Source organism: Malaclemys terrapin, chromosome 4, assembly GCF_027887155.1.
Source record: "Malaclemys terrapin pileata isolate rMalTer1 chromosome 4, rMalTer1.hap1, whole genome shotgun sequence".
NCBI lineage: Eukaryota > Metazoa > Chordata > Testudines > Emydidae > Malaclemys > Malaclemys terrapin.
This window is the reverse complement of record NC_071508.1, coordinates 138,005,082-138,021,911: the sequence shown is the minus strand read 5'-3', so window position 1 is coordinate 138,021,911 and position 16,830 is coordinate 138,005,082. Positions and strand designations below refer to the sequence as shown.

The 16,830-nt window shown below is 42.5% G+C and overlaps 1 protein-coding gene across 8 annotated transcripts in view; it reads left to right on the top strand.

Moving 5' to 3' along the window:
• SYNE2 (spectrin repeat containing nuclear envelope protein 2) overlaps window positions 1–6,714 on the top strand; it is a 262,085-nt gene extending 255,371 nt beyond the window's left edge. For all 8 annotated transcript variants that reach the window (XM_054026012.1, XM_054026015.1, XM_054026014.1 and 5 more), the window contains 6 exons: window positions 968–1,168; window positions 2,057–2,185; window positions 2,695–2,886; window positions 3,465–3,551; window positions 3,735–3,778; window positions 5,421–6,714. In XM_054026012.1, coding sequence (XP_053881987.1) covers window positions 968–1,168; window positions 2,057–2,185; window positions 2,695–2,886; window positions 3,465–3,551; window positions 3,735–3,778; window positions 5,421–5,646 — 879 coding nt within the window. In that variant the 3' untranslated portion in view covers window positions 5,647–6,714. The remainder of the gene's footprint in view (window positions 1–967; window positions 1,169–2,056; window positions 2,186–2,694; window positions 2,887–3,464; window positions 3,552–3,734; window positions 3,779–5,420) is intronic.
• Window positions 6,715–16,830: the final 10,116 nt, after the last annotated feature.

Below are 16,830 nucleotides of genomic sequence, written 5' to 3'. Positions count from 1 at the left end.
TGTTACCATCCACCTGTATGTGAGATTCCTATCCTAATGTGTGCAGATTTGTATGCACAATTCCTGATAATTATGCATCTCCCAGCAAACTGAGGTGATCAACTAGCCCCAGAAACTGGACACTTTGTGTAGTTCTTCTAATGGATTATTTCAAAAGGTGGAATCATACCTCAGTTATGAGATATTGACTTCTGTTGCAGTGAACATCAAGATTTATTAATCAAATATGCAGAATAAATTCATTATCTCTGTTAATATTAGGTTAGGAAAGAGAACAATATTTAATTTGAGACACAATAAAACTTGGCATTCACCAGAACATGAAGTGCGGGTTGCTACACTATTTGTGAGGATACTCTTCAATCTTAAAAGTTAAGCTGGGCTGAGCCAGGTCTGTACTTGTATGGTGATATGCAAGAAATTGCTAGATTCTTCCAATTTCTAGCTGCCACTCCTCCCTGTAAGGCAGTGCTGGACCCTTGATTTCAGCCTGGTGTTAGGGGGCACTATATTGCTGAAGGTAGTGGGTTTTTTTGTTTGTTTGTTTTGATGAGATATAATTTAGATTATAAGCTTCTTGGGACAGGACCCATTGCCATCACCTTTGGTCTGTCCAGGCAGTACCACAGTCATTTAATAACTGTAAAATCAAGGTCCTGAAAACTTGTAAATACTATTGAGCTTCTAATAGAATGTAGAATTTTAAACATCCAGATCCTTGCAAAATTCTACCTTATGCAATTACTTTATTGCTCCTTCAATTGCCAATGGGTATTCAACTTCAAGAAATTGGGAAATTCTGCCTTAAAAGTCTTCCCTAGAAAAAAGTCTTCCCTGGAAAACGCTTTTTCAGATCCAGTGACTCCCTGAAATATTTGTGATTTCTTAGTTTGTGGAGGATTGTTTTAAATGGACAATAAAACGTATTGATAATTCACTGAGGGTTCTAATCGGCTTCTTTCTTCAGGACATGCTTAAAGCCTTTGATAACTACAAGGCTTTAGTGTTCTCCATTAATCAGAGCAGCAAAGACTTCCAGCAAACAGATAGCACTGAATCCAAAGAGCTTCAAAACAGACTTCGACAAGTGAATTTGCGCTGGGAGAAAGTTTCTCATTCAATGGACAACTGGAGAAGGGGTTTACAACAAACCCTAATGCAGTGCCAGGTAAATAGAGCAAACATTTGTCTTGTAACACTTTGAATGAGAGTTTATTTGTAATGAGCTGATATAAGTAGATCAGAGGACACAGTATGGCAGTTGCAGGAATATCAGGAGTTCCTTTGAATTTTTTCTCACATTATAGATTTCTTTGAATGTGTGCCCTTTTTTATGCACAGGATAACCACACTAGTAGTAATTAGCACTTACAGTGTTTTTCATAGAATCTTAGAAATGTAGAGCTGGAAGGGACTTGAGAGGTCATCTAATCTCTTCCCTTTCCTTCCTCCCCCGCTCTCTCCTGCCGCACGGTGAGGCAGAACCAAGTAAACCTAGAGTCTTAGGCAATGAGAGGGATTCCACAACCTCCTTTGGAAGCCTATCACTGAACTGTTCTTATAGTTAGACAGGTTTTTTTTTTTTTTTTTTTTTTTAAATGTTTAACCTAATTCTTCCTTGCAGCAGATTAATCAGGTTACTTGTCCTACCTTTAGTGGAGAACAATTGATCACCATCCTCTTTATAACAGCTCTTAACATATTTGAAGACTTATCGTGTTTAAAGCAATCCACACAACATGCCTGAGAAGTAGCTCTACCTTATTTCCCTTGTTTTATAGATGACATGGCACAATTGAAGAAGAGAAATTAAATCACTTGCTTAAAGCCACAGAAGGCGCTGACAGAGTTAGGACCACTAGTCTGAGCTGTTAACTGTAGTTTTAGCACAGGATGACTAGTCATCTTTTTGAGTAACCCTCTAATTTACAACAAACCTAAGTAAAAATACTTGGTCAACTGTTTCAGTGCATAATAACAGAGCAAGAGTGGTTGGTTGATTTTTATTACAATACTCCAGGCACACATTCTTGTAACCCTTTACTTGTTTCTTCAGGATTTCCATGAACTGAGTCAGAAACTACTCTTGGGACTAGCAAGTGCTGAAAGTCGAAGACATAATGCACAATTCACTGATCCAAATGCTGACCCCCATACAATATTGGAGTGCCAAAAAGAATTAATGGTATGTAATGTGTTGATTACCGAGTCAAGGTATGAGAATAACATGCAAGTTATTTCCACAAAAATAAAAAGTAATATAGTTATTTCTAAAAAATGGTTGTTTGAAAGGAAGCAGGTACATTTTGGGGATATTTCATTTATACATAAATGGATTTGTGGCTTTATGAATTGGTTGACTAGTAAATCTAGCTGAAGCTAAATATGTTCGTGAGTACTTAATCTATTCACAAACAGTACCCCTAAGGTTCAGGACTAAGTGCACCAGGTTGTGTTGAAGTATGATGAGGTTATGAATAATCTTTCCCACAAAACCCTGCAATTACACCTAAATCCTAGTCTGCAACACCCTATGTGAATTGTTCCTTTTGGATCATCAGTCATGCTGCATTGTTCACTGGAACTGTTGTAGAAATAAAATTAATTCATCTTGTTATGAAATTATAAACCTCCCATATGTTTAGAGCAATTAGTTATACTGATTGTTATATTTCAAACCATTTCCTTTTTAAGCAACTGGAGAAAGAGCTGTTGGAACAACAGCTTCAAGTAAACACTCTACAGGAAATCTCCACCTACCTTCTGGTTAAATCAGATGGGGAAGATTATATTGAAGCTGATGAGAAAATACATGTAATTGGAAAGAAACTGAAACAGCTTCTTGAACAGGTTTCACAGGACTTAAAAACTTCACAAGGAAACGTGGTGAGTCAGGGGTATGATTTTTAAACTTGATTTTTTTATATTTTGGGCTGGTTTTGCAGCACTGATTCTTGTATCCTTTATTATCATAGCACTTTTTAATAATCAAGAGTAGAAAATCAGGTTGATTTAAAACTTGTATGTATTTAGAGCTCCTTATTGCCTTATCAAATATGAGCAATTATTGGGATAAGAAATACGTGTGTGTACATGTACGTGTACATAACTTCTACATGTTGTATGGTCATCAATCAGTATTAGATATACCCTGTCTTATGCCTCAGTGGGCTTGAATTAGACCAGTATAGCTTACTGACATGTTTTCAAGCTAATATATCAGCACATATCTGCCTCTCATGCTTTCTGTTCCTTCCAAAGCTGTTTCTCACAACTGCACAGGATAAAACAGGTATCCTAAGCCATGAGTGCTTAGCACTGGAACTGTTTGTTGTTCACAAGCTGGCTGCCATCCATATATACACATGGATTATTTTTTAAAGATAGCCCTGTACAACATTTTGCAGTTTTTATGTTGATGCTTTATGTATACACATTTTAGGGGTGCGTGGTTTGTTTTTTAGGACATCAGTGCATTTCTGACAGCAGCAGATGACTTGGATTCTGGAGGTTATCATCCACTAGTAGCGAAATCCAACCTACAGGAAACGGCAAGAACTTTTTTAATGAAATGCCTATTTTTCTAAGATTTTTGCTGTCTTTTCACCCCACCTCCCCTTGAATTGAATCTGTACTTTAGCCTCAAACCCCTTGAAACGTGCTCATTTTAGTTATGAGAAAGTTTACATTTTAATGTCCTAGAGCTGGGTAATAATAAATGTTTATCTTAACAGGTTGGTGTAAGGAGAACTTCAGAAGGCAAGAGCAACAGTGTCAGGTAGCACATTATTTTTGGTAGAAATGTAGAGTATGTTTTAAAATAAAGAGAGTAGGCAAGGCTGATGGCTTGGTGCCAGTGTATTGTACTGCCAAATGGCAAACAAATGGGGGGAGACTCTGCTCCTTGGGTCTGTACACATTATGGAGGCAATGTATCTGGATTCATGGTTGACTTCACTATTTCCCCCAGATACCAACGTGAGGATACAGTGGTGGTACATAGAAGTAGCACCTTCCTTTGTGTCTGCTTAGTCCCTACAAACCCTTTGTTTCACTATAGTGTTGCACTTTTATGGGAACTTTTCCCCAGTGTGCCCTTTTGGAGGTTGGCCCCTTTACAATTGGCAGAGGCAAGGTGCTGCAGCCTTAACTTTTCTTCTCTTATTTCTGAGGTGATGGCATATTCTCACACCCCATGCACCTGCAGGGATTACAGCTTTTGCAGGGCTGGACAAATCAGCCACCACTGCAGCCAAGTGTGGGTGGTAGGATAAGGGTAAATGGGTTAAAGATACATCCTGCATTACAGGGTGAGGAAATTTCACCATGTGAGGCCTAGCCCTCTATCAGGGAGATAATGTAATGCAGATACATTAGGCTCTTGAAAACAAAGATATTGTTTAAAAAACTGACTCCAGTAACCCTATGCAAAATGCAGGTGTTACCTTAACCTATTAACACACACTGCTTGTTCCTAAAGCAGGGGTGGGCAAACATTTTGGCCTGAGGGCCACCTCTGGGTATAGAAATTGTATGGCAGGCCATGAATGCTCACAAAATTGGGGTTCCGGCGGGAGTGAGGGCTCTGGGGTGGGGCCAGAAATGAGGAGTTCAGGGTTTGGGAGGGGGCTCCAGGCTGTGGCAGGGGGCGGAGGGCTCCAGCTGGGGATGTAGGTGTTGGGGTGGGGCTGGGGTGCAGGAGGGGGATCAGGGCTAGGACTGGGGCAGGCAGTTGAGGCAGGGGAGGGGTTCAGGGGTGCAGGCTCCGGGCAGCGCTTACCTCACGCAGCTCCTGCAAGCAGCGACATGTCCCCCCCTCCAGCTCCGAGGCAGAGTTGCGGCCAGGCGGCTTTGCACGCTGCCCCATCCACAGGTGTTGCCCGTGCAGCTCCCATAGGCCACAGTTCCCGCACAACAGGAGCTGCAGGGGCAGCACACAGAGCCCCCTGGCTGACTCTAAATGTAGGAGCCAGAGTGGGGACATGCTGCTGCTTCCAGGATCTGTGGCAGGTGTGCGTGGAGCAGCCCCTGACTCCCAGCAGGCGCCTGAGGGACGGATTAAATCGGCTGGCAGGCTGGATGTGGTCCGCAGGCCGTAGTTTGCCCACCCCTGTCTTAAAGGCTAAATAATTACATTAAAATCTTTTGGGGGGTTTTCCTTACGTATTAGACTCTGTCTACTAGGTATTGCAACAAACAACATTCTCCCCACTCTTTATTAAACTAGATGTAAGTGTGTTTCACATCTAAAGCAGTCTCTGTTCCAGTAAGTGAAGGCTGCCCTCATTAAAGGGGGGAGAAGAGGGTTAATGTAGTGGTGCAGAAATAGAGGGCATGTATGACAGTGTGTGTGCAACATGCTAGTTACCTTGTTTTTAACATTTCCCCCTATCAAAATATCTGATATCCTTTATTTACAGAATGGAAAACCAGCCTGAAACCACTCAAGCAATTTCCAGCCCCCAATCCTTCTTTTATCGTGTATTAAGAGCAGCTTTACCCCTGCAGTTCCTCTTCCTTTTGCTTCTGCTTCTGGCCTGCATGATCCCATCCTCAGAGGAAGACTACAGCTGCACACAAGCGAACAACTTTGCCCGCTCTTTCTATCCCATGCTGAGATATACCAATGGACCTCCACCAACCTAGAAAGTGTCCCATCACCCTACAATATACCAAAACACGTTGTCTCACGGGTGCTTGTTTTCATGCTGCTTCTATCAAACAGTGCATTCATGTACTTAAATATAGAAAGTTCCATATTGTTTCACATTTTCACCCTCTCTGCTGTGCTTTCTTGACACTAGCCACTAATGCACCTGTTTCCTGGGTGCCACGGCAAGAGTCTGTGTACTACCACTGAAATAGAAGTGAGGCATTATTTAAATAGCCTCCTTCCAATGCAGAGCAGGGAAGGGAACATATGAAACCTCACAAGATCTTTTCAGAATTTCAGTTTTTTTGGTGAGTAATACAGCATTAGTTGTACAGAAAATGAACTTTTTCTATAGATTTTTTTAAAACTCTATAAGTAACATACTTTGATGCACTAGATACAAGCATTTTATAAATACAGTCCTCTTAACTTGGAAGGTCCACAGAACACAAGTTGACAGACTAATAATGGGACATTAGTTACAGACACTAGGGTAATGCAATGTTAAACACTAATGGTCTGGGTCATGGTTTAATATGACAATAGCAATCTTAAGTGCATGCACATATCATGGGCAACAATTTGCATCTTCGGGTACTGTGGTAAACTGAAACAGATTTAAATCTGATATTTTTGTTATACTGGACTTTATTCATACAACACTTTCAGTGAAAACGATACATATTTTATGTGCAAAGAGTTAGGACTGCTGTGTTGTAGTTGGATGTGTCTTTTTTATACTATGTTTTAAATAAGAATTAATTATATTGCATGGAAGTGGTTTATATTGTGCATATTTTCTAAATGAAAATAATTATGATGTGGATTATACACTATATGTATACATATGTAAACAGACTTTTTAATCAAAGATTTTTGGTTTAATAATCTTCTGAATAATGTACAGTATGCCAAAAGAGATTTTTATAAGTTAACTTTAAGACGCTTCACATTTAAAGTGAAGCTAAAACTTCAGGTGATGATATGAGAAAAAGTTTTAGTAGAATATGTTTGGTGGAGGTACAGTTAACATTTTTCTCATTAAAATTCTGCTGATGGTTGCAGTGACTGAATCCTTTATCTACTGGACTTGATGCTTATAAATGAACGTGTGACGCAAAATGTTTCATGGATTGACTACAACTGAGTCAATCCAAAATGCTTTAGAAACTAAATGGGGTGCAGCAATTTGCAAATAAGGACACTCCATAACTGGTCCATTTTTTTCCTTGCAGGAAAACTCAGAAATATGTTATTTGCCATTGCATAGCTCAACAGTCTTCCCCCAACCCCCACTCATCCCTACAAGAGGAGTAAATTCAACAATTTAGTGCCCCCCCCCCCCCCCAAGACCATTGTCTTGAAATACCTTCACAACCTCAAAGCAATTGCTATGAACTTCCCCATTATACCTCACTCTTAAAGAAAAGGGGGAAGTGTACAGCGAGGGAACTCCATCCAGCTGGCAAAAAAAAAAAAAAGCCCTTGCTGCAGTGCTAATAATCTTCATTCCTGGCTGCACTGTAGGACACATGAACAAGAAACAAACCTGGGGTCTAACACCATGTACCTTTTGGAGGTGGGGGGAGGGGGGCAGATTTTAAAGCCAGTTTTACAAAAATGCACAAAATACTAAACTTTGTATCTTTCCTACCCCCACCCACATTTGCCTGCTTTGGCATACTTGGAACTCTCCTGCTACTCATGATATCCACAGCTACACTCCCCATCCCCCTTCAGACAGGTTTGTAAAAACAACTTCTTGTATATTTGCATCTTTGGAAAGAGCAGAGTCCTTTAAAGTCTCCCTGCAGTGAATGTAAATAGATTATGCCCCAGGCCTGTACACCAATTGTGCACTAAAGCCCCCACTCTAGCTTGTTCTCAGGAACTGCTAGCAGGGAGTGGCGCCAGCATAGTGAAAGCACAGAATGATGAGAGATTCCAAGTATAAAGAAGTAGAGTTGAACCTGTCCTGCTTCTCACCAACCAGAAGTGCTCCCTGGCGCAGGCGTCTCCTATTAGCGCCCCCAAATTCTTAGTCCCCAAGATGTAGCACATTAGTGCATTAAGCAGTGCCCTAAGCATTAGTGTCTTTCTGAGAATAATCAATTGGCTTTTCTGACTTTTGCATATATGTTGCATTTTTGTATTTCTTTACATTTAATGTTTTTGCTGATCCAGGCTTGAGAGTAGTCCACATGATTCAAACCAATTTTTCAGCAATACTGTATCAGTGGGTAAGAAAGAAGGGAAGGGTGATTTTATCACCTCTTTCCCCATCCTTCTCTTCCCCGCATTATGCTATACTTATTTCATTTTGAAATGGATTACTTTTATCTTGTCTAGAGCTTCTGTATTTTTAGTTCTTTACACCTTTATCAAATCCAGCCATTCTTTCCCAGTTTGTCATAAATGCCCATGTAAAGCTTTCTGCTAAGTACTGATTTTAAATTGCTGACAGACAATATTCAATACATATGCTATTACACAACTTTTCTAAGAGAAAATTTGAAGGAAATTAAAGGTCAAAGGAAAATTTCATAGCCTACAATTTACCTTCATTACGTACAATTTATCCAATTGCCAAGGTGATGTGATATAGAATATACAAGGAGCTTTTACCAGATCTCAAAATGTCCCAAAAAATAAGTTGGAAAAGAACCTTACCAAGCTACCTTTCAGACATCTTCAAAATTATTTTTACTCTCAGTTGATTACAATAACCCTTTCGTAGCTTGATACTGAAGTCTGGCCTCTGATTTTTCACCGTAGGGTTACTTCCTAGGGTTGGGCTGGGCTGTTGAAAGAAGAATTTTTTAAGATAAAGAATTATAAGTTTTGCAAATAGTTGCGGTACATGAGGAAAAGCAAAACAAATGAGAGTCTACCAACTTCAGGAATAACTATTTTACTCCTTAGGAAATTAGCTATTTCTCATGTAGATCACACGTTACAGGTGGCTTATTTCTAATAATTTGCTATAGTTTACTGGGTCTACTTTTACTAGTTATTGGAGAGAGTTTTTAGCTGCTGGGAGGTAGGCTGCATCAGGATCAGTTTAACCCAAAAGTTCCAGCTCACCCTTCATCCTTGCTGCCAAAAACAATATTTAAAGAAAATTTGATCCATGAAATGTGGCATGTCAAGACCAACAATATAAGGGAAAAATCAAGTCTGTGATTTAAAATGATAGTCACCTCCAGCAAATTATTTAAAAGCTACTACTACCAAAAAAAAAATACATTACACTTTGTATGATACTTGTTTATTCCACCACAAAAACCTACAATCCAAAGAAACACACATTACTTGAAAAATACCACAAGTCTACAGAAGTAAAAAGCAGTTGAGATAAGGTAATTTTTTCCACTTGATTTGGCATTCACAAAATATTTGAAAAGGCACCGAATTCTAAAAACATTTTAGTTTAAATTAACTTTTTCAGTGAAGGTACACACGTGAAGCAGGATTTAGAATACAAAACTATGGGAACAGTACACATTCACAATCACTGTACAATATTAACAATTCATGGAGATGCTAACTGCTTTTCATGAAAGCAAACCACAAAAAAAATATGAAAATCAATCCATTATTTAGCCAGTACCACTAAAAATTAGCATCTTGCTAAAGTGGCAGTCTTTAAAAGCCTTGAGAAAAAACAAGAACTGATCCTGACCACAGCATACTAGGCATTTAGGTAATTCTTGGTAACAAAGATTGCAAAAGGTTTTTTTAAGGTGCGTAGATAGAAGTAAAGGCATAGAGATGAACTACAGCATCCCTTTTGAATCACTACCATTTATTATTAGCAAAACTTGATAAAAATGAATGCATTTTTACATTGCCCACAGATTCACCTTTATTTACATGGCTAAAAATGTTAAATGAGTAAAAACATTTTGTCATTTCTTTCTTTTTTTTTTTTTAAGATTTGTCAGTATATCTAAGCATTAAAGATAAGTTTCTAATATTAGCTATTTTTGTTACTCAAAGAATATACATACATTAAAATTATCTAAAACATAATGGTAACTCATTAATATACAACCGCTATAATTTATTATCAGTTATCTCACATGAATTGTGGTCTTAGATAGATAGTATATGTAATGTTCAGTATACATTTCAACAATCCATCTACTTCTCTTGTATATGCTTATATAATTTTCTTCAGTATCATTTTAGGCATCGAGTCAGCCTCAAGCCCATGCTTAATTGCCTTGCTGAATCAACACCTTAGTGGGATATAAATAGAAGCACTAGTGTAACATGCCTGTTTCTCAAAGAAGTAAGAAAAAGTAGATATGTCCTCATTATTCTCAACCCCCCACCTATGCAGCAATCCAAGCAGCCACTCCGTTTACAATAAGGACACAATCCTCAGCTATGCCGAGTGTAAAGGAGGATATCTCCTTCCAACCTCTCCCCGTGCAAGGTAAAGCAGCCACAAGGTGTACACCAGCTAGAACAGGCTCCTACAGACCATTCTGCCAACAAAGGAATGGCAGAGCGCCCCATGCTCCAGCCCCACCCCTTCCTCAAACTATAATGCCTTCTCTCTTCCCATCAGCTGGCCTCAACACTCCCCCTGTGAGAGACCATCAGGAAAGGCTGGGATAAAGCCAACTATACCCCTTTAAGATATCTAAAATTGGCCACTCAAAAGTGGAGGCACCCAAAAATCACTAGTCACTTGAAAATCTTGGCCAAAGTATGAAAAAAAATTACAAACATTCATCATTCATATGTAGGCTCCTCAAACAAAATATATATATTTTGACAGTACCATTGTGCATTAAAATCCCATGCTGTAATTACAACCATATTTTTAGTACACCTGTGCCAAAGTGTATTCTAGTGTGGAACAGCTACTTCAATACATGTCTACATGGTATCATTCGGACAACCTCAGAGATTCAGAAGCATGCATTTTGTGCCATGCCTTTCAAAAATTCATAATTCAAGATTCAAAAATGTTATAATGGATAGAGCCAAACTTTTTGGATACTGCAGTGCACAATTAGATGATAAGGGTTCATTTGCAGAAATAGGCCCTGGAAATAAAGGGCCTGAGTTGGAAGGATATTGGTCTTCAAATTCAAATGATGTGAGTGGAAGCTGAGGGAGCTCAGCATCTGGCAGGATCAGCCCTAGATGTGCAACTCCCTTTCTGTCAGTTTCATATTCTAAGCTGAATCACCTGTAAGCTGCTCTAAATAGTGTGTGTATATCTCTCTATATAAATCTATCTTCCAGGAATGGCCATAGCCTCAGAAGTTACAGATCATTGGCAGCGGCTTTAGTGGAGTGAGGAGGCCAGGAATAAAGGAAAACATTGAGAGATCATGAAGGACTTCAGCTACTACAATAAGTTCTCCTTAATATAACCACAATAAAGATATTAAAATAGCAAACAATTCTAGCAGAGAAATATAACATCTATCAATATTTAATATGCCATCTCTGGGGAAAAGTTTTCAATTAACAAAAGGTAATGTTTTCCACAGGTTTCTACCTTTCAACCTTTAAGATAACCATAGGGCTGATACAAATCATGGGAACAAGTACCTGTACAGAGAAAATGATTTGTCAACAAATCATTCAAGTCCACACATCTTAACCTCTTACTGCTGCAATGTGGGACCAAGACTCCTAAAACATGGGACACTGTGGAACCCCTATCCCTGAAATGTGAGACACCATTTTACCTCCATTTCCCCCCTCTGTTCCCTTCCTCATTTTCCATATACTGTTTTCCCCTCGCCTGGCTCTCTCCATGATACTTCCCACTTTTGGCTCCCTTTTCTTCTCACAGTATCAGAACATTTCATGTTGCTTGTATTCTGTGAAGAATTGGTTACTAACCTTTTGTAACTATTGCTCTTTGAGATGTGTTGTTCATGTCCATTCCATGCTAGGTGTGTGCGTGCTGCATGCACTGTTGCCAGAGATTTTTCCCTCAGTGGTATCAGTTGGGTCAGATCTACCGCACTCTGGAGCCATGTGCACATGAGCTGGTATAAGGGGTGCTGCCAGCCCTGCACCCTCTCAGTTCCTTCTTGCTGGTAACTCCAATAGAGAGTAGAAGGGTGGGTCATGGAATGGACATAAGCAACACATCTCAAAGAACAGTAGTTACAAAAGGTTAGTAACCGTTTTTTCTTCTTCGAGTGCTTGCTCATATCCATTCCATGCTAGGTAATTCACAAGCAGTACCCCAGTAGGTGGACTCAGAGTTCATGGATGTGCTGACTGCCACACTGCTCTCCTGAAACTGGCATTGGGCCTGTTGGATGATGGCATAGTGGGACACAAAGGTATGAACCAGCGACCAGGTTGCAGCTCTGCAGATGTCCTGGATTGGTACCAGTACAAGTAATGCTGCTGATGAAGCCTGTGCTCTTGTGGAATAAGCAGTAATGATGGCTGGAGGTGGGATATTTGCCTATTCATAGCAAGCCCAAATAGAAGTGGTTATCCAGAATGAGATTCTTTGGGTTGACACAGGTAGCCCTCTCATCCTTTCCGCTATTGCCACAAACAGTTGCGTGGATTTGCGGAAGGGCTTAGTCCTATCAATATAAAAGGTGAGGGCCTGCCTAACATCCAATGTATGAAGCCGTCGTTCTTGTGAGATTTTGGGAAGAAGACAGGTAGAAAAATGACCTGGTTGTTGTGGAATTGTGATATCACCTTTGGCAGGAAGGCCAGATGAGGGCGCAGTCAGACCTTGTCCTTGACATAAGGGCCTTGATCTCAGAGAACCTTCTGGCCAAGGTGATCGCCACCATGCAGGCAATCTTTCAGGAGATAAGTAGTAGGGAGCATGATGCTAATGGTTCGATATGGGAACCCGTAAGCCTCGACAGGACAAGGTTTAAGTCCCATGGGGGAAAGGGCGAAATGTCAGTTCATAAACCTGAGGATAGAGTCTTTCCAACCCCTTGAGAAACCAGACCATCATTTCGGAGGGAGAACACTGATCTGCCATTCACTGGGGGATGGAAGGCTGAGAGGGCCGTCAAATGAACTTTAATAGATGAGAATGCCAGACCCTGCTGCTTTAGGTGGAGCAAATAGCCCAAAATAGACTGAAGAGAAGATTGAGATGGAGAGAGATCCCATTCAGAGGCCCAACAAGTGAAATGTTTCCACTTGACCAAACAGTGGAAGGCTTTCTACTGCCTAGCAAGACTCATCGATCCTGTTCTGAGCAGGCCTGTTCTTCAGGGTTCAGCCATGCAGCATTCATGCAGTTAGGTGCAGGGAGGCGAGGTTCGGGTGAAGCAACCAGCCATTGTCTTCTGAAATCAGATCCAGGTGGAGTGAGAGGTAAGACACCTCAAGATGAATGGAGTGTCTCACACAGAAGTCCCATAGATCGACTGCCTTCTGACACAGGGCAGAGGATCGGGCCCCTCCTTGCTTGTTGATATAGAACATGGCTGCTGTATTGTCTGCCAGGACATGAACCACCTTGCCTGAGACCTGGGGAAGGAACATTTCACAAGCCAGGCACACTGCTCTGAGTTCCCTGACATTTATGTGCAAGAAGAGCTCTTCCCGGGACCAGAGGTCCTGAGCCCTGAGGTTGTTGAGATGGGCTCTACACCCTAGGTTTGACGCATCTGAGACTAAAGACACAGACGGTAGTGGGGCAACGAAGGGCACCTCCATCGTTACCCACCCACCTTGGTTCCTTCCACCAGCCCAGGGAGGCGAGAAGCAGGGGAGGGACTGTAAGTACTGAGTCCAAGTGGTGTCTGCTCAGGGACTATACTGACGCTAGCCCCATCTGGGAGGTGCCTGAGGCGCAGCCTTGCATATTGAACCATGTAAGTACAAGCCGCCATGTGACCCAGTAGCTTCAGCATACTCAAGCTGTCGTGATTGGGTGGGCTATGACCTTAGATACCAGGTTTGTCATGGTCTGGAAGTGGGCTGCCAGCAGGAGAGCCCTGGCTTAGGTCGAGTCGAGCATGGTACCAATAAATTCTATTCTCTGAACCGGAACAAAAGTTGATTTCTGCTCATTTATCAGCAGGCCCAGCACCCTGAACGTGATTCGGACCGTGCTGATGCTGTCTTGCACAAGAGCCTGTGACTGACCTTTGATCAGCCAATCATCGAGGAACAGGTAGATCTGAATGCCTCAACATCTGAGGAAGGCTGCTACAATCCCATACACACCGTAAAAACTTTTGGGGCTGCCGATAGGCAGAAGGGCAGTGAATTGGTAGTGGCAATGACCCACTACAACCTGAGAAATCTTGTGGTCACGGAAGATAGAAATGTGAAAGCATGTGTCCTTTAAGTCAAGGGTGGCATACCAGTCTCCAGAATCCAGGGAGGGAATGATGGAGGCCAGGGAGACCATGCGGAAGCTCAGTTTCTTGAGATTTCTGTTGAGGTGACACAGGTCCAAGATGGGCTGGAGCCCCGCTTTTGCCTTTGGGATTAGGAAATATCAGGAGTAAAACCCCTTCCCTCTCAAGTCTTAAGGAACTTCCCTCCACAGCCCCCATACGTAAAAGGGATTGCATCTCCTGGATAAAGAGTTCCTCGTGAGAAGGGTCCCTGAAGAGGGACAGGAGTGGAAGGTGGGTGGAAGGGAGGGATGGATAAAAACTGAAGGGTATATCTGATTGTCACTGTACTCAGGACCCATTGGTCCAATGTTATGGATGCCCAAGCTGGGCTGAAGAGCAACAGATGGTCCAAAAATGAAATGGGAGGGGGAGGGGCAGACCTGAAACGGTGACTGGTACAGCACCTTCATGCTCACCTTCAAAAGGCCTGCTTGAGACTGCCAGAGTAACTCTGAGGCTCTGACTGGGAGGCTGAGGTGGATGGGAATGGTTGGCACTGTTTATAACCTCTGACTTTTCTTTTGTGGGGTGCCTGTCTTGCAGCTCCCGAGAACCGAGGAAGCTGCTGGGGCCTGAAATGTTTTCTGGAGGCAGACGGAACATATAGTCCTAAGGGTCATAGGGTGGACCTTGAGTTCTTCAGTCCATGAAGTCTTGTGTCTGTCTGCTCCGAGAAATGGGAGGAGCCTTCAAATGGGAGGTCCTGGATTAACTGATGGACCTCATGGGGAAGATCAGAAGAGCCAGGAACAGTGCCTCATAGTGACCACGGAGGCCACTGTCCAGACCACCGAGTTGGCAGCATTCAGAACCACCTGGAGAGAGGTCCTGGCCACATTCTTACCCTCTTCTAAGAGGGCCGCAAAGCGTCAACTCTTGAGAGCAGGGAGTCTAAACTTATTCAGGGAGATTAAAACTGTATCTCCCCAGCAAAGCTTGCTGATTGGCGATATGCAATTAGAGGCTACCCATGGAATAAACCTTTCTTCCAAAAAGGTCCAGTTTCTTAGCATCTTTTTGTTTCGGGGTAGCACTCAACTAGCCCTGTCTGTCCTTTTCGTTAGCTGCAGATACCACTAGGTACCCCAGGGGAGAGTGCGAGTACAGGTAATCGAACCAGCTTGCTGGCACATAGTACTTTTTCTCTGCCGTCTATGAAGTGGGAGCCAGAGAAGAAGTTTGCCATAGGACCTTGACTGGTCCCATCACCGCCTCACTGATGGGCAGGACCACTCTGGAGGGAGCTGCTTCAGCCAGGATATCAATAAGGCTGTGTGATGTCTATTTGAGCTCCTCTATCTCCAAAGCCCAGGTTTGAAGCGACCTGCTTCAGAAGGTCCTAATGGGCCCTGAAATCATCCTAGGGAAGTAGGCTGCTGGGACCTGCAACAGCTTTATCTGGGGAGGACGAGAAGGTTTGCACCGGAGGAGGGAATCCTTCCTATGCCTTGACTATGTCCACTAGGGGCATCTCCTGGACTTCGATACCAGACCAGGTACTGGAGTCTGGATCCGGTGCCGAGCTGGAGGGAGCGGTAGCCCATCTCTTGGAGACCACCGAGTAGGAGCGGTGGGAAGAAGGCCCCGGTACTATGGGAAAACCCCAAGGATTCCAGTAGGGCCACAGGAGGGAACAGGGTGCGTCAAGCATCTTCCTGGCACCAGCTCCCCTGGTATCATGCAGGGGCAAACCCCACCTGATCCTGGCATCCCACTCCCTGGCAAGGTGCCAGTCCCTGAAATCCCATCACCGTATGGAATCCCTGGGGTTTTCCCCTAGTACCGGGGCCCCAAGCACGTTAAGCAACTCAAGTGCGGGTCACTCACAATAGGCACAAGGGTTGAAGCCCGGTACTGAAAAGTCCTTTGAGGACAGGAATTGTATACACTACTATATACACTACCACAACACTAAACTATTATGAAGGAAGAGTCCAGAACCACTGGGAAGAAACCTTGTCAGAGCAAGAAAGGGTTATACCAGCAACTGTCACAGGTGGCAAGAAGAAACAGAGGGTGTGGGGTTGGTGGCACCCCTTTATACCAGTGCATATGCATACAGCAGCAGAGGGTGCTAGAGTAGGCCTAACAGATACCACTATGGGAAAAATTTCCAGCAACAGTGCTCATGGTGAGCACACACCTAGCATGGAATGGACATGAGCAAGCACTTGAAGAAGAATACCACTATTCTTTGCTCCCTCGGTCTATAACCTGTAGGCAGCGTACCAGTCAAAAGGAACAGAGTGGAGTTGGTGGTGTCAGACCAACATAATGCAGTCTGACACCACAGGACTTAGTTGCACCATGGCAGGTTTCAGTCAAGAAAAATGGTGTAAAGTAGGATGTCTTACTAAATGCAGCATAAATGGAAAATATCTAGTGCATGTTACCGCAAACAAATCATATTTAAAGCACACATCTGAAATGCCGTGAGACTGCCTGCCTCATCTCTCAAATCAAGGAATTATTTCAGGCTACAGCTTACAGGAATGTTATCTGATTCCAGGGGTGTACCTAGGGAAAGGCACAGTGGACAGATATGTTAATCTTTTACCTATAGAGACCTGAATTCAATCCATGATGAGCTCACAAGTGGAAGTTAATTTGCTCACATCATTCTAGATCACAAAACCATCACATAATTCTTTACAAAGAGGCACAGTTGACAGCTTCTGCTTGAAAGGCCCAGAACCGAGGAGCAAGGGATGAAGTAGGAGAGGATTGAGATGCACTGATAGTGTTGTGTGGGAAACCTGCAAAGCACCTGCATGCCCTATTGCTTGCTCATTAGTACTGCTC